Genomic DNA, 18,435 nt, shown 5'->3' on the forward strand with positions numbered 1-18,435 from the left:
TTAATCTGAAGTGTATTTGGGGAGGCTATTGGGACACATGCTTTAACTGCCTTCTCTATAATTAATAATAAAGGGTACGCTATAAAAGCCGTAGAAGTTAGTGTAGGGTCTTGACACTGTTAGTGAACTAATCAGTGAAAAATTCTCGTCTGTCGAATCATTCCAAGATAATACTTTTTCCTGATTTTTCTCTACCAGAAGCGTATTGACATGCAGAAATGAGTATATTATTCCATTCAAAACAATCTAATTTGGCCTGTGGCTGCAAATTGAGTATTGTAGATGATTTGTCCATCTTGTTGCTTTTATATAATTGCAATAAAGTCAAGCAAATGATACTTAAAGTCTGCATTTGTAATGTCTTCAGGTAGCTTCACTGTAAAGCCTTAAGAGTTTTCCTGAGCTTATTAACACTGAGCAAGTACCTTTTCCAGCTGATTAGATTCTGACAGGTTTTTATTTATTTAGAGGTTAGACATTGGCATCCAAATCAGTATGTTGCTACTTTTGACCCAAGCTGCAAATGTGAAAGTAATTTTCTCATCAGTGTGTGAATAACCTGCTGACTTCAGTAAGATTAAAACATAAAGATGTATTCCCAAAGGCTAACTTTAAACTCTGGAGACTAATCACTGTAGTAAATGGAAAAATGGGGAATTTCAGAAGTTAGCTGTAAAAGATTCTTTATTCATCTCTAAAGGTTGATTCAGTCATCTGTGACTTTCCATTGTTTGCTGTGAGACAGCTTTTCATGCCTAAAGTTAGTTTTTGCTGCCCATTAGCTTTTCAGCACAACTGTGATTCAGTGGCATTTGTCAGGACTGATGCCTAAAGATAAAACCTCCATGTTACCACTTTACCTCCTGCTCCAGTAACTGCTGGATATTTGGCTGATTCTAACCAAGGTGAGAAGGATCCATAAGCTCTTAAAGCTTTCTTGAAAATATTCAGCTAAGCAGAGATCAAAGACTCAAATTATCACCCCTAAAAAAAGAAAGGGCAACATTCACCCTCTGTGGTGTTTGATTAATAACATGCATGCCCTGGTGTATTGGGTTTATGTGGCAAGATTTTGGTAGTGGAGGGGCTTCAGGGATGGCTTTTGTGAGAAGACGCCAGAAGCCTGGCTGGCAAGTCAATGTACAAATGGCCTTCGTACTAGCTACCATAGTTCTTTGCCTACTGTGAGTCTAATAAAGTGAGCAGAAGTGTCCAAAGGATAAGGAGTGGAACTGGGACTCTTAGTGTCAGGGAGGGCCAAAAGCAAGGCTACGCCACAAAGGTGAAGGCTGAAGAAGGGTGTCCCAGCAGTTAGTGTCCTTGCCAGCCAGCATGCAGTCTTACAGGGGCTGAACATGACAGGCAGAGCAGGCTACTGGCAGAAGTCCCGACATGGCAAGAGGAGGAATCGGGCCCCAGGATCTATCCAGAAACACCAGGGAAGGGCCAAGACTACAATGCAGCTCTGAGTAAGCCATCCAGGGTACAGATCAAAGACATGGGGGCAAGCGAGGACTGTATCTGAAAATTATGTTTCAGTATGGATTGCCAAATATTTCATGCTACATTTCATGCTTTACAAGGAAGCAACATGGAATACTGTAGGTGTATCACAGATGTATCAATAAGGACCTTATTACCTTATATAAAAGTTCTTTTCCACCAGTTCCTTTGTATTTCTCCATTGTTTTCCTTTGCATTTCCCCATTGTTTTCCTTTGCATTTCATTTCCCCATTGTTTTCCTTTGCAATTCATCATTCCTTCATTCACAAAGCTGCAATTAAGAAGTGTGTAGTGGAATTTACTACTCAGGTTGTGGGAACTTTTTGTTTTGGTTTTTGTGTTGTTTTTTTTTTCCTAAGATTGGATTAAATACTTCTTTTTTCTTTTTTCTTTTTTTTTTTTTTCCAATTGTTATTATTGCTCAATCATATGCATGGTATAAGTGGAGTCAATTCTGTCTTTTTAGTGCTTTAAAAAATATCGATGCTATTGCATCCATTGGCACATCAGGCTTAACTGACATGAAGAAACTAGCTAAGTGGGCAGCGGAAGCAAAACTTGATCCAAATGACCCAAGCAATGCAGCTCTGATGCAGTTGATCATGGTAAGTGGCTTTTGCAGAGCTGTAGGGATAATGAAGCTGTGAAACAGCTACTCACCAGTACCTTCCCAGGCAATCTGCATGAATGCCAGGGAGGTAGTAGCATTTCAATCTGTTATGGACATACTTGTGTGAGTGTTAAGAAGCAAAATGTTTACTAAAATATGATCTATTAATCCATTTAGTAGTGGTTTAATTATTAATGAGTATGATTTATTAATCCATTCAGTAATATTTTAATGGTGAAAAATAGGTATAAGGGAATATGCAAACTGATTAATTTATAAATTAAAAAAAAAAATACAGGTTTTGAGTTTGTTTCCTTAAGGGGCAGGAGTATTCCCAGTGCACTTGTATGGTATTAAATAGTAAGTTGCTCATAGTGACAACTGCACAAAGAGATCTAGTGTGTTGTAGAAGTTGCAGCTTTTCTGAACATCAAATTGAGGAGCTGTTTACGTAGCTGAAATTGTGTAAATGAATCATCTTTACAGTACAGCTGCCTAGGTTACTCTGCTGTGTTACAGTTTTCCTACTCTTTATTATGTTACAAAGAAATAGAATTTTATTGTATTCTTAAATATATATACTTTGCTCAACAAAACCCCACTTTAAAACGCTCGGTGTTTCAGTCTCTTTTTGATCTGTCTCAGATTCTTTTGCTTAAAATGACCACCCTTGCCATATGCAAGTAAGACTTACAGAAGTTATTTTATAGACTTTAGTCACTTTGCATGAAAGGGTTTTGTGTTTTTTTTTAGTAAAAATATATTTTTTTTTTTACTCATTTAGACTGCTACCGGTGGAGAGGCCCGGGTTCCGGAGTTCTTCAGGTTGGAACAGTTGCAGCAAGAATTTAACTTTGTTTCTGATGAGGAATTTAATAGGTCAAAGAGATTCCGACTTTTGCAGCTCAGAAGTGAGGAGGTGGCGGAGTTCCGAAACTATAAGCAAGTCCCCTTACACGAACGAGAAATCAGTGAGAAAATCTTCCAGGTAGAATGTTACCTGAAATATTTCTTTTCTAGTTTTAATGCTAATATTTGACTTGCAATGAAGTAAGTTGGTCCTTTAAAGGATGTACAGCTATGCTGATATGTAAAAAGTGAGAATTTTAATCCTTCAGTCTTTTCTAGTTTTACTTTACTCTAAGACAGCTTCCTTCCAAGGCAATATTTCCACAGCTATACTGTGCAAGCAGAAAGATAAACCACAGCAACTTCTGTAGCCAAATTCTAAGATAGTTTTTGTTAAAGGTAAGAGACCTTTCTTTTCATTCATTTGTAAGTGATTTCAAATACAGAAAGATAATAAAAAGATAATTCAGGCTTAGGCTTACTAACTTTTGAGCCCTTTCTGTGGAGGCTGCTGGAAGTAATGACTAACAAAACTCAAAACAATTTATGTTTTGCTACAGCTTATGTTGCAGTTATTCTGCAGTGGTTTAGTACATTGTTTCAGTTAGCTTACCCTGTCCTTGCCTATCTGTTAAGAACCCTACTGAAATGCAATGTGTGCAGTTTTTATTTGGGTCATACTTCAGTTATTTTTAATCTCAACTCCATTATTAGTGTTAAGTCACGCATGCTTTTGTCCTTTAGCAATTAATGTAGCTAAGGAGCATTTTAGTGTGTTCATTTCCTTAGCAGGATCAGAATCGTAAAATAGGTTGGAAGGGACTGTCAAAGATCATCTAGTTCTAACCCCCCTGCAATGAGCAGGGCATCTTCAAATAGATTGTTCAGGGCCATATCCAGCCCTTATCTCTGATTCTGGCAACTGCTGCTTCATCCCTACTTCTTCTTACATAAATGTATTTGAAACAATTCTTTCTTCCTTTACTTTTGGATTATCTCTTTTTTAAAGGTATTTATTAATTCAGTCATGTCTGGCTCTTTGCAATAAGTATTTTTCCTTTTTAAATTTTAGATTAGTTTTGTACCTTTTACTTAAAGATGTGCCACATCTTTGATACATGTTTCCGATCACGTTGATTTTTAGAGACTTTGTTAATTTCATTTTCTCACTCAAAATCGAAAATTATTGTTTAAGAATTGGTTTATTTCTTTTCTTTTTTCCTTTAAGGGTAACTTGGATAAACCTATGATCACCCATTCCAAGTTAATTTTATGTGACATGATCTTTAAAACTAAGTTTAAAGTGGAATAGTTCCTAGTTGTTTTACTTGCTATTTGGCAAAGAAGTCTGAAAATTCATAGAATTGTGGCAGTATTGTTTGGAAAATATTATCTGGAGGTCATCTAGCCGCACTTTACACTGAAGCGGTGGGACTGTTGCCAGCACTAGATGAGGTCAGCTGTGTATTTGTCTAGCCAAGTTTTCAAAACCTCTAAATGGGAGATTCCATAGCTTTTCTGGATAACCTGTCCCAGTGTTTTCCAGTGATTATAAAAAAAAAAAAAAAAAGGAATAGATCCTGTCCAACCTGAACCATCCAAGATGTATTTAATGGTTGTTTTCTCTTGTTATATTGTCTGGAGCTAGAGAGATGAGTTTGGCACACTCTACCAACTCAAATAGTTGTAGGCAGATACAGGACTGGTCATTAATCTGTTCCTGACCAGGCTGAGTTGAACACCTTGTCCAGTGCAAGAAAGATACTGAAATACTGGAGCAAGTCCAGCACAGAGCTGCTAGTATATCTACCGGCATGGCACACCTGACATGCAGGAAGAAGTTGAAAGGACTAAGATTTGCTCTGGCCTAAGCAGGCAAGGTTAAGTGGGGACTCTTACAGCTTCCTTCAGGTACCTAGCAAGACAGTGCAGCGAAAAAAGCGAGGCTCATCTTAGTGGCAAGATGATGACAGGCACAAGTCACTCCAAGAGAAATTCCAGTTGAATATAATTAAAACACTTTTCACAAAGAATGCATTCAGATTCTAGAACATGTCCAGCACGTCTGTAGAATTGCCATCTATAGAGGTACTGAAAATTCAACTGGCAAAGGCCTTTGAGCATCCTGATTGCAGTTGTTCCAGCTGTGAGTGAAGGTTTGGATCAGATAACAACCAGAGTTCTCTTCCAACCTACATTATTCTAAGGTTCTGACCTGTTCTTGTAGGTCATGTTCTACAGGCCTCTGACTTCTTACTATTAGTGGACCCCATCCAGTTTCTCCACATGCTTGTTGAACAGGCAGCCCCAGATTAATTTTACCGAGTAGCTTTTAAGTGATGAGTAGGTGCGATTCTAAAGCCAACCTACAGGCTTCCATTAAGGCTGCAGGTCTGGAGAGACCCCCTGGACTTGTAGATTCTCTTTCTTGGAAGCTGAGTGTCAGCTCTAGCCTTTTCTTAATTTATGAGACACCTTCCAAAACTTGTGAATAAAAGTTGCATCTGTCAGTACAGTTGTGTCACTAGTTACATGTATTAAAACACAGTTCAGATTTCAGGTCATCTTCCATGAATACTGCATCACTTCTGTTGTAAAAGGATTCTCCTTTATATTTGCAGCTATTGCAGCTGCAGTAAGAGAAGCCATTTCCAGTTCGAATGGAATTTCAGTATACAGCAGCAGGTCAAAGTTCAGCTTTAAAAGAAGTGAGGGAAATCTTCAAGTTATTCATAGTAATTTAAACAACATGAATCTTGTAACTTAATGGAATTCTTGTCTATATTCATGGTAGTTTAGCAGTGCTGTTGCTGTATACATTAGCATTAAAAATAGCTTTATAAACCTCTGACATCTGTTTTGGTTTATAGTGATCCATACATTAATATTAATGAAATATTTGCCATTTTTCATGTATGTAATAAAGCACTGAATAATTTTCAAATCACAAACTCTAGTAAATATCTTTAGGACTATGAGAAGAGACTGCAAGAGAGGGATGTGATTGACAGCAAAAATTACTTAGATGCCCACAGAGCAGTTGTTGCCAACTATCTACAGAAGGTAAGCCACAAAAAATAAGGATCCACCATATTTCTCTAGACCATACGTTGCTTCTATACTTGGAAGCTTCATTTCCATGAATATTAAAAACTTACTCATCTCTAAACATGACTTACAGACATATTTAAAGTCTCTAGTTGGGCCTGAAACTGGTCTAGTTGAGCAAGTGGAGATTTATAAATGACTCATTTAATGTTACTGAAAAAGACGCCATATACAAGATGACCAGCCATTCTGGATTTTTCCAGCAGTTCTGTAAATTCTCTTTTGCTCCAGTGTCCCAGAGATTTGTATTGTTGTGTCCCAGGCATTCACCGTTTTCCCTTTCCTCCCTATTTTCCTTCTTATAAGCCGTGATGCTAAAAACTTTATTATCTCCATGAAAGTGGCCCTAACCTCTGCAAAAAATGTGATACACATTGTGTCTTGTCCTGCAGCCTGAGGCAGAGGGTATATCTTCCATCACATCACCTTCACTGTGGTATTATAGTACATGAAAACATTGGTCATGTAACCAAGAGAAGTTTGCCATTTCAGATTATTTTGGCAAAATAGGAGGTGCGAAACATGGCTACTAGTTTCTTACCAGTAGTGGAAATAATACGACATGTACTAAATTATAGGCAGCCAGTGAAACATACACTATGATGATAACATTGATATGATGTAGGACAAAACAATTTGTCTGTTAGAAAGAATGGTTTGTAAAAGAATCCTAGACAATGAATAGTGTTTAAAACTTCCAGGCAAGTGCCAGAGCCCAGATTCAGTATGATAATATAAAAAACATTATTTTAACACAGCTGTCATGTCTGTGTCAGCCCCATATGTTTTGTCTGATACTTGAGTGTGCACTCAAACATCAGTGCAGTGCAGTAAATAATGGTATAGTAGTACAGGGTAATAAGCATTATGGTACCTTGATTTGTCACTCTTTTAGATCAAATACAATATCCTTTTTTTAGAATAATATTTGGGTATTTTGCAGTTATCTAAATTGTCAGGTGTGCTTGAAAATTAGACTTCTCCCATCAGAACTGAAATCCAGTTCACCCTGAAATGTGATCTTTATATGCCTGTCACTTCAAAACAAAAGATAAAATAGTAGTAACTTAAAATCTTTTATAAATAACAAAGGGGGAGATGTATTTCAGAAAGGTCTTTGGTATTGCTGTTCTGCAATGGCGCAGTATATAAAGGCATTACTAGCATTTGTAGTAGGAAAAAAAGACAAAGGCACTATGTCAATCTGCTTCAATATAGTTGTTGGGAGTTTTTTAAAAGTGGGAAAAAATAATGTCCATTTGGAGATTTGTTTCTATTTAATAGAATGCAAGTATTTGCAGTAGGTTTGGATCAGAAATGTATTTTGGTCTCTTCTCCCTCTGTATTCCCAGGTTCGAGAATCAGTAATAAACCGTTTCCTCATAGCAAAACACCATTTCATTCTCTCTGACCTTGTTAATGAAGAGGAGATTCCCAGCCTGGGGTAAGAGAGCTGTCTTTATTTGTTCTAAATCAAAATATAATAATAACGTAAAACTAACTGATCTTTTTTTTTTCAAAGCATTGATGTGCCTAACAACCGATGCAATTTTGTGTTTAGTGTAATATATAAACTTCCAGTTACTAAGTGCACCTCTGCCAGTATTGATACACAGAGTGTGCAAAACTTTTTTTAATAAAAAGTCTGGTTTTGGAAGAAGTTGTGGCAGCATGGGGTAAGATTTAGTAGCATCAGGCTGTGATCTGATGAGCTAAGCATAGTCCTAGGTGGTGCCAGACTGAATGATGTCCAAATACCAGACAAGTGTTGGAGCTAGTAACACTACCACTGGTTCTATAGGTGGTGCACACTTAGAGGTAGTGCACATGCCCTGCAAACAATGTGCAATAGATATTTTTTTTAATAGTAATTTTCTTTATTTTACTTCTCATGTATCTGTATGTTGTCGAACGCTGTTTACTTTCAGAAATGTTACTGGGTTTGGAAATGTCTTCTTTTTTCTTTTAATATTTTTTTTTGTAATTACTTTAAGCAGTTTCTTTGAGTGGTTGTTCCAATTGCCGTGCTTATTGAGCCTGACATTTATTAGTCATCCCAGCATAGATTACTCTTAAAGTTGCTCACTTAAAAGCTGTGTAAGCAAACAAGTTGTGGAATTTATTTTGATTTCCGTGTAGAATTTGCTTGTGTTCACTGTAAACATGACACTCTTAAAGTGCAGCCAAAGGTTTTTCACTGAGCAGTATAAATCTAAACAGTCCCATCTGCTGGAGATACAGAGACTTGCTCTCTTACAAGAGTTCATCCTATTTTTTAGCTCGTGTTTTCACATCGCAGAATAGAAGAAACCAAATGAGTCTATAACCAGCTTTTGGAGTTGTTTAAAATCAGTTGCTTCACTGATAGTTTCTTATCATGAATATCAATTCATATTTGCTGATTTATATGGTTAGTGAATTTAAAATACACCATGAGTTTTAAAACCGTCTACTTGGTGAGATATTTTAGTAACTCTTGGTTTTGTGTTATTTTAACAGTAATTACTCTGGGAGTTTTAATTATATAAGGAAATAATGACGCTGGCTATCCGTTTTCAAAGTAGATTTCGGAATGCCTGCGGTTAATATCAGTGATGTGTAAAAACATACATCTGCTTTTTATTCTTCTGTTTTTATTTTTTCTTTGGTTCTGCTTTACCTTGGGTTGTAAGTTCTGAGGGTCCAGGGTATGTTGTGCCATATTCATTATGATTCCTTTCTATAGCTTACTGTTTGTTGTACATAGCTGTGTAATTAGGTTTTTTTTGCTTATTCCATACAGTGGTTGTTGTCTGCTAGATGCCTTGTTTATAGCACTGTAGTTTAGATCTATCTTGAAGTTGTGTAATTGTACTTGTAGCTTACCTGGTTTTGGGGAAGAACTGAAACAAAACAAAAAAAACACACATACCTCTCCCCCCAAAAAAAATTTTTTTGCACATTTAAGTTAGAATTTCAGAACTAGAAGACAAAATTGGATTGTGTAGTACTAAACAATTAAAACATTTTGATATTTCCTAGTTTTGTGTGGTACTAACAGGAGCATATATCTAATGTGCATGTGTATCATGGAAACACTAAAATGTTGCATTCTATGCAAGAATTACTAACTATCTGCTATCTGTTTCATGATTATTAGTATTTTGGGACTCAGCCTCTTTAAACTGGCAGAGCCAAAACGACCATTAAGGCCAAGAAGAAAAGAAAGGAAGAAGGTCACAGCGCAGAATTTATCAGATGGAGACATCAAACTGTTAGTGAACATCGTTAGAGCTTATGATATTCCAGTGAGAAAACCAGTGATGAGGTATGTTTAAATGCCTGTTTCCAGTACAGATTCGTTTTCTGGTTTCTGCTGCTTTGAGGAAGCTGAAGCAACTAATGTTGAAATTCAGCCATCTGTGTTGTTTTGATCCTCATGATAAAAACAGATAACACATTTATCTTTTTATTAATAATGATAAAGAACTGCTGTTCAGTGAGTTTGTAGAATAATGTGATCATTTATCAGTAACTACTAACCTCCAGAAATGTTTTACCAAAAACTCTCTTAATTTGCTTCAGGAAAAAACTGTCTGAAAGGTAACTTACAGCTTTGACAACATTACAACTCTGGTAATATCAGATGAATTATACCTTAAGCAACTCTCCTAATTTTACTAGGGTAATTTAAATTCATAATATCTTACTACTAAAAATAAGTATTAAAAAATCTAGTTCTTTATTGAGGGATATTATATTTGCCTCCTCAGTGGAGCATGTTGCTCTTTCTCCTTCATGAACTGTTTGTTTAAGTTAATGGACTGAGCCTAATTTGGTTCTGACTAATTTTAAAGGTGACCAGTACCTTCAGGCAAATTGAGGCAATGCCTGCACTGCGTGATGTTGTTTCACACAGAGATGCTGGAGTTCTGAACAGTCATCTGGTTCAGCTCCAGAAATGATATATTAGTGCAGTGTTCTCTCTCCCTCTCTCTCTCTCTCCCTCTCTCTCCCAAAATGAATACACCCTGCATTTAACTCAGAAGTATTTTCAAGCTAACCAATTACCGTGCATACAGAATTTAGCATCTTCTGCTGTTTTATCTCTTTACTATAATAAATGTTCTTTTGGCTTATGTAAGTAAGTTCATACCGGGAAAAGCAATTCATATTGAAAACATGTTGATAAGAAGGAAAAATGAAAATTTCAATTCATTATCAGTCTTATAATAATAACTAAAGCCCCTCCCAGTCTTGCATTATATGATACCTTATTTTGAGCTGCTTTCTGCATGAATAGTTTTTCTTTTAGAATCTCTAGTGTGGCATCACTACAAAAAAAGTTCTGTGGAAACACTATAAAAATAAACCTATTAACATTTATTTTATTTCACTCATGGGTTGCTGGTTGTGTAATACTCGCATGGGTTTAATTTTGTAAAAGAGGCCTTGACTGAATACCATGAAGTGTACACTGTTTATGAATTCTGTGGGGATTCATCTCCTTGAACTGAAAAACCTGTAGCTCAAAAAGATCATACGGAGAGGGGGGGAAAAATCAAAATCTGGGCTGATAAACTCTTCAGAAAATAAATACTCCAGGCACAAAGCACTCTTGCAATGAGGCATACAGGAGCTTTACACTCACTACCCCTTTCTGGCATTCATTTTGTGTTATTTGATGGAATAAATATCTTTCCAAGCTTAAAGTCATGACATTAAAGTATCAGAAGTATTTCCAGAAATCAGAATGGCTAATACAGAATGTGAGGGATTCATGGTATGGAATGTGTTCTCTGTCTTGTTGTCGTTATTGTTTCCTCTTATAGCAAATTTCAACAACCAGCCAAATCTTCAAGGTCCTTCAATGAGATGTTTGCAGCCTCTGCGTCAGCTCAGAGCCCAGCTGATAGCCCTGATGGGGCATTCAGCCAGGTACATTACCAAACGAGCATTTTCTTATGTGAAGTTGGGAGCGTTCCTCTCTTCTACAGACAGTAACATTCACCATCAGAAAGATGGCTTACTACTGAGGTTGGTTTGCTTGCTCCTTGCAAAAAGCTGCTAAAGGCTCAGAGAAGGTGATAAGGATGTCAGAAGTACAGAATGGCTAATGTACAGTGAAAAATGGTAGGGCTTTTCAGCCAGCACAGTGGTAACTGCAAGTGGAGGAGGGAGGAATATGCTAGAAAGGCACAAAATCATGACTAATGTCGAGGCCATGGATAGGGATTGACTGTTTACTGTCTCTTTCAGTAGAGGGGTGAGGGATCATCAGATGAAGCTGGTAGGAGTTAGGTTTAAAACAAACAGAAGGTTGTGATTCTTCAGGCAGCACTTAGTAGGTGCCCAGAGAAGTTGCTTATGTGTATTGTGGACTAAAGAGGTTTGATTGCATTGGACAAGAAAAATTATTGCAGGCTTAGGAAAGTCCTTCATCTGAAAACAGTTGAAGCTTGGAAAAGTAATAGGAGAAAATACCATATATGCCTGGTCTGTTCTTACTCTTCTATGTGTGTGTTCATGGCTATTTTCACAGCCTGAATTTTGGGCCTGCTGCACTCTTACTCCAAACCAGCATTCTTCTGAATGAAGATGGAAGCCTTTTGTTTTGTTTTTTTTTTTTCCCCTGTTTTTCTTTTGATGTCCCTTCAAAATCACCGTTTTTTGAAATACGGAAAAGGTTATGCCATATGCACTTGAATATTAATTAAATGGCCCATTAAGCCATTTTTAATCACACTAGACTTTTGTTGTGTCTAGTAGAAGTTGCTTATCTGTGATAGGAGCCAGTTTCAGAGACAGCCAGGACTGCAGCAGTAGGCTGCTTGGATTACGGATAAGAGGACACAAGTGCTCTTTTTTTCCACTGGTGTCTGGATTGTGTGTTCTGTTTCAGTTACATTCAGTGATTAGATAGCCAGTAGTTTTCCCATTCTCCAGAGAAAATGTGGTTTTGCTGGTACATATGAATATGTCAAGTTTTCTGAATATACATAATCTTTTGGAAATGCTAACATATAAATTTTTTTTAAAAAGTTTCAGAAATGCTTAGAAGTCTGGGAAGTGCAGTATTTAAAGTGTGTTGAAGTTTTATCTGGCCTTCACCAGCCTTATCTCCACAAAGTATATGTTTATTTTTCTAAATACATGAAAATGTGTAATTTTAGATGTTCTCATGAATTTTTATAGAGGTCTGTTTCCTTTGTTTTGATGTCTATTCATAGGTTTTAGTCCGTCCTTTTGTAGAAGTTTCTTTTCAGCGAACAGTGTGCCGGACAACAACAGCAGAGGGTCCAAACCCCAGCTGGAATGAAGAACTTGAGCTTCCATTTAGGTACAGCAAAATGAAGCAAAACTATTTCTGAGTAATGGCAATTTAATTTGAGCATGCAAATGTATTAAAATTTTCCAGTTCTGTTCAAATCACTTTTTTGGTATATTTAACCTTTTCAGAGCTCCTAATGGTGACTACAGCACCCATAGTTTGCAGTCAGTGAAGGATGAAGTCTTCATTAACGTTTTTGATGAAGTACTTCACGATGCTATAGAGGTGAGTTCATAATTGCAGGACAGTGTACACTAGCGAATATTACGAGCTTTTGAAGTTGACAGAAAAAGTCTTTTCGGTGGAATAGATTTCATCCTCTTGTGCCTCTTTTATCTATTTTGTCATTCCTTATGATTTTATTTCTACTCGATAATGCAAGATTATTAGAGGGAGCAATCTGTATAATGTTAACCTTTGTACAAATTAAGCGTGTACTGCATAATCTGCTGCTAGAGTTGAACATATGTATGTAATGGGTTTTACCGATATTTCATGAAATTGGAGTAACTAAAATTGAGAGGCAACATGCGAACTGTAGTCTGAATTCTGTTCTAACACTTAATCAGAATTTTTTTACTAAATTCCAGATGAATGATCCCAATTCATGTATTTTTATTAACTTCTTACGCTCTCATCCTGATTTAATTTTTTGGAATGAGATAAATTAAGCTCTCAGTGTTGACATAACTCCTTCCCCTGTTGAAACCAGTGCAAGCCCTCCTAGTCAGTTCAGCGGAATAGCAGTACTCAACACTCTTGGAAATGCAGCCCCCAAATGAAAAAATGCGCACATTTCACTGAGAACGCAATTTTGTCCCCAGAACTGAAATGGTATTTGGTGGAGCAGAGGGAAGAATGGCAGTCTTGAAACTCAGATGTCACTAGAGCCTTTACAGATTTTTATTCATTTATTTTTAACAATGTATAGGCTGATTATACTGGTTTCAGAAATCCCTGATAATCAATACACATGAAAACAATGCTTCTGTTCTACAGCATTTAGTTAGATTTTCATACAATTTTACCTTCAAAAAGCTTTCTTAAATGCTAGCAAAATACTTCCTTAGAAGACCGTAGCTTAATTTACCTTGTCTGAGAAGGCTCTTTTGGATGACTTCTCACATTTTTGAGTTATACAGGACTTGAACCCTGAAGTGCAAGCACATTTTATCATGGGCCATGATGTCCTTGTAATTGTTCTGTATCTGGCGTGCTTGAAAGGCATGCAGAGTAATCATTGCTGTACTAGTAATGAGTTTGTATCTGTAGTAAATTGTTAAAACAATACGTATTTTTTTATTAATGCCTGGATTAAATTAAAGGAAATTAAGGTGCCTTACAAAGTGTTATGTTGGTCACCTTTTTAACAGGACAATCGTGAAAGGGGCAGTGGAATCCACGCTCATGTTGAGAGACGCTGGCTGGGATGTGTTAAAATTCCATTTACTACCATATATTTTCAAGCAAGGGTAAGTAACTTGGAGTAAATATCTTAAAAGACAAAACTGGAGAATGGAACAAGGCTGGTAATGAAATGCCAGATTGAATCACGTTCTCTGTACTTGTTAGCTTATTTTTATGGAATTGTTTGAAAATGCCTTTGAAACAACTGTTTTTTGTCAAATCTGGTGAGTATTTGTCAGTAAGTTCAACATTCTGAAGGGAGAAGCCATAAGCAAACATACTGCTACACTGACAATGTGGCCTGGTTTCCTCCAGTAACGAGATTAAAAGTGCAAATACTTCAGGTGGTTTTGTCAGTGGCTTTTGAGATCTTTGGTATGCACAGCCTTGATACGTGAACTGCAAATAGGAATATCACTTAGATGGGTGATGGAAATCTTGACCTACCTTCTTTTTTGCGTTTTTCATGAATCACCAGATTTTCATCTTTGCCTCTTCCTGTCCCTTCTTTCCCCTATTCTTAGAACTTTTCAAGAAAAGCTTTCTTCAAGAGATACCAACAGGTAGTCATGGGAATAATAGTAAAACTTGCAGTTCTTTATAGGGTAGTTCTTCTGTCCTTCCACCCATCCTGGACTAGGTTAAGGAAACTCAGTTTTTCACATCAATAGTGATATCATATTGTAACCTTGCTGTAGGACTTTTTTATGTAGGGCAGTTGCTTTCATCTGTAGATCAAGTCATCATACCACAGAAGTCTCTGTTTCTTACTTCATGAAGATTTTGACATCAATTGCATACCTAATGACATACTAATTTGCTTTTCTCTGGCTATATAGGACACTTCTCAGAACCTTAAGTGCTTAAGAGTTTAATTGATGAATTTAGGTATTTGAGGGTTGTGGTGCCCTATAGAATGAATCTTTCATTGACTTCAAAGAAGATGTAAGTAAGAGGGTCTAGCCCTCTTTTCATGAGTCTTTGGCCGTCCTGTGCAGACAGTGACACATCATGTCACCACTGTTGTTATAGGTCAACAAACAAAAAGGAACAAGAACCTCTTTTTAAGGAAATGTTCCATGCTGGGTTTAGGGAAATGTTCTAATGCATGAAATTCACCCGTGAAGTGTGTCTGCTCACAGTCCTGAGAGACTTAATGGACAGACTTAGACAGTTTAACAGACTGATTACCAATATGTAGTGAAGGACATAGCCTGTAATCTGTCTTTGAGAATTACCAGTGCTGATGTCAACCTCTGTCCTTCATACTTCTCGTTGATGTATCAGTCTTTCTGTTGTAGAACCAGAGTACCTCCAGAATTCCTCTTAGTGCACTCCTAACTGTTTTTGAGGAGGTCTTACAGTTTGTGATTCCCTAAGTATAGCGTGCATGCCTGCACAGATATCCCCAGCATTAGACATTCTTTTCATTGAACAGGATTTCTTACTGACTTTGAAATAAACCTGATTAGTCCAGCAGTTATATCAAGGTGCATCTAGCAATTAGATTTTAGTAGTGAATGGAGCATTCCTTCATCCTGTTCTACTGCACTGCAGCAGAAATTCTGAGTGAATTATTTAGAGTTTTCTTCTCATCAAACTTAATTTTGCTCTTAAATGTTTGATGAACCAGCCCAGTGAGTCATCTGTTCATCTTCCTCATCCACTGGAGATATCCTTCCTGATGGCAGTTATCTGAATTCTGCCCAGAACAGGAGGTTAATCTTCTTGCTTTTCTCTTAATGCTACTTACATCCACTGTTGAGACTTGCCCAGGCAGGTGTGGGGCATGCCATCCATCATCTCACACAGCCTTTTCTGAAGTGGTGGCAGAGGAAAGTACAAAGGGCTGTTGAGTCTATCAGAGCATTCTTCTGTGGGGAGGCTGACTGAATGGGCTCAGTTCAGTTGCACCCAAGACCACCAGCAGCTTCTGCATGGAAAGTGTATACGTTAGATATTGGCGCATCATGCAAACAGGTAAAGGCCTGATGCTGCCTTCAGAAGTGGAGTCCTACAAACTGTATTTTGCCATTTTGACAATTTTCCAGGTAAATAGTGCCATACAGAGATTGCTGTTTGAAAGAAAAACAGTGACATGCTGGCACTCTTTAAGAACTAGTGTGTATGATTTCCATTTCGTTAAATATTAGTGTCCATAATATGCAAGACAGGCTGACATCCAGTTGTAACCAATACATTTAACAATGAGATGTCTCATGTCTTCCCCACAGTTAATCAGTATATATGTCATATTCTCTCATTTCATTGTTTTGTAATTCAGGGTAATAAAGAAATCAAAGGAATAAAATTATTTGAATACAAGCAGAAAATGTATTTGAGAAGGAAGTTTTGATTTTTTCTTCTAATGAGAAGTATTTATCTGTATATGTTGTAGATTGATGGTACATTTAAGGTGGATATTCCTCCAGTCCTCCTTGGCTACAGCAGAGACAAGACCCTGGGAATCGAGAGAGGTTATGATTTTGTGCAAAATCTGAGTGAGGGCTCATATATAACACTGTTTATTACCATTGAACCACAGCTCATTCCTGGAGAGTCAGTCAGAGAGAAGGTAACTAATCAGCAGTTCATCATGTTCTTGCTTTTTGTTTCTAGGGGTGCAGTTCCTGAGATGGATATAAATAGGTATGCTTAGTGTACTGAAGGACACGAATACAAGTATAGAAAGATCTTAATACAAATTCTGAGTGTTCTGCTGCAAATTTTTTTCACTCAGTTCAATTTAATTGGGTGCACCAGTATGTTAGATGGACACTTAATGCATAAGTTACTTCTCACTTTCACCAGGTGTCTAGTTCTAGTGTTAATAGAAAGCATATTTGTGTTCATTATCTATGAGCATATAATTTTCCCATTTACTTCTGTAGACAATAAAGTGTTCATGTGAGTATCTGTGACCAGTGGACAAAAAAGGAGGTAGGAGCTGCAAACACAGTATTTTCCTGTTTATGTGTTTATGCTATTCAGATAAAGCACTTATTATTTATGGCTCCATGATGCCAGATCTTAAAGACAATTATTTCTAAACAGCAGCTGTTACTGTTTTCAGTTATTTTATTTAAACCAGAAGTGCCTTACACTAACAGCAACAATTTGTTGTTGTTACAATGAATGCACCACTTGCTGTTTTATGTAACATTATGCAATGATTTTGAGATCCATTCAGCAAGGATGTATGTTCTTCACACGCAAACAGTAGCAGTTCATTCTTTTCCAGTGCTGCACTTGTCATTTGTTAGAGACAAAGAGATCTGGAGAGAAAGGTCTATCATGATGTAATTTTTTTTTTTTCAGAATAAATATATAAATTTGTATGATGCATTTTAAAAACCTTTTTTCCTTTTAAATTACAGTCTTGGAAACTATCCAGTCCTAGGTTTTCTTGCTCTCCTGCAAATACTGTGGGAATTGTTACAACTTAGTCCTATTGAAAATAAAGAAAATCAGTAAAGTGCATTTATGGGTGGCTTTTAGTGTTAATTGGTTTGAACGATGAGATTATTACTATGGCTTAGAACCAGAAATGCAGTCTTAACAGCCTTGAAGCACTTTTAATAGATGAGACCTTATTCAAGAGTTCTGAAGTCTGAATCTTTACACACAGCAATTACTTGCTCGGAACAAAATGCACTGAATTTGTACAGCCACAGATCTCCATCTGCAGAAAGACCTGTCTCCAGCACTGTTTCAAAAGAGAACTCATTGAAATTCAACTAAGGGATCAGATTATTGTAAAATACTTTGGACTGTATGTTATGCATCTTGAACTCTTCAAATACTGAGCAGATGTTCAGACCTTCTTGCATAGATGCAATTTGATGCTCAGTTACCAAAAGGTTATGTATTGTATTAATGCTCAGTGAAATGCAGTTTGGTAGCTATATTTAGAATGGATTTGAATACTTCAGAGGGAAAAGCGGTGTATTTTGTTCAAGTCAGGGATCTTTCTGACATAAGTTCTTTTTCGTTTCAAATATGACAGTAGGACTTAACTGCCCCCTGCCAAAACTCAGACATAAAGAACTGGAAAGAGACTGAAGTATGTTCCATTCTGAAGATTCAGCGAAGAATTGTAGCACAGTAAATCACAACAAAGGAGATGAGTCCTGTTCTAAATGGCAGGAAATAAATGTGAAAGCTTCTCCTCACAAGGAGCCATACTGAGAAGACAAGGGGCAATGGGTACAAGTTGCAGCAGGAAAGATTGTATCTCCGTATAAGAAAGGAGTTTTTTACAATGAGAACAGTTGTTCACTCGAACAATCTCCCTAGGGATGTCATAGAGTCCCCTTTGCTGGAGGATTTCCAGATGTGATTGGACAGGGTGCTAGATAATCTCATCTAGGCTCCCTTTTCCACAAAAGATTGGACCAGATGGTATTCTGAGGTTCCTTTCCAGCCTGGGCTCTTCCATCATCCCATGAAAGCAAAATGACCAGAAATTATGCACAGTCACTGAAGTGCACTAAAAGTGAAACCAGGAATGAGGACACTGTTGCTGAAGACAAGTCCAGAGGAGGGCCACAAGGATGATCAGGGGACTGGAGCACCTCCCGTATGAAGACAGGCTGAGAAAGTTGGGGCTGTTCAGCCTGGAGAAGAGAAGGCTGCGTGGAGACCTCA

At 37.2% G+C, this 18,435-nt stretch overlaps 1 protein-coding gene across 5 annotated transcripts in view; it reads left to right on the plus strand.

Moving 5' to 3' along the window:
* Positions 1-18,435, plus strand: part of LOC133277532 (complement C1q tumor necrosis factor-related protein 7) — a 115,942-nt gene that overhangs the window by 87,585 nt on the left and 9,922 nt on the right. For 4 of the 5 annotated variants that reach the window (XR_009746241.1, XM_061469441.1, XM_061469429.1 and 1 more), the window contains 10 exons: positions 1,971-2,109; positions 2,899-3,102; positions 5,934-6,026; positions 7,424-7,515; positions 9,211-9,378; positions 10,883-10,988; positions 12,281-12,390; positions 12,510-12,606; positions 13,755-13,853; positions 16,187-16,363. Coding sequence is in view for 4 of the 5 variants with exons in the window: in XM_061469441.1 (XP_061325425.1) it covers positions 1,971-2,109; positions 2,899-3,102; positions 5,934-6,026; positions 7,424-7,515; positions 9,211-9,378; positions 10,883-10,988; positions 12,281-12,390; positions 12,510-12,606; positions 13,755-13,853; positions 16,187-16,363 (1,285 nt within the window). In the remaining variant the exon portion in view is untranslated. The remainder of the gene's footprint in view (positions 1-1,970; positions 2,110-2,898; positions 3,103-5,933; positions 6,027-7,423; positions 7,516-9,210; positions 9,379-10,882; positions 10,989-12,280; positions 12,391-12,509; positions 12,607-13,754; positions 13,854-16,186; positions 16,364-18,435) is intronic. The other variant, XM_061469451.1, reaches the window with a different exon arrangement.

The sequence above is a fragment of the Pezoporus flaviventris genome, unplaced genomic scaffold, assembly GCF_033815535.1.
Source record: "Pezoporus flaviventris isolate CSIRO_AGI_PZ_B2104156 unplaced genomic scaffold, CSIRO_AGI_Pfla_v1 ptg000002l, whole genome shotgun sequence".
Classification (NCBI taxonomy): Eukaryota; Metazoa; Chordata; class Aves; order Psittaciformes; family Psittacidae; genus Pezoporus; species Pezoporus flaviventris.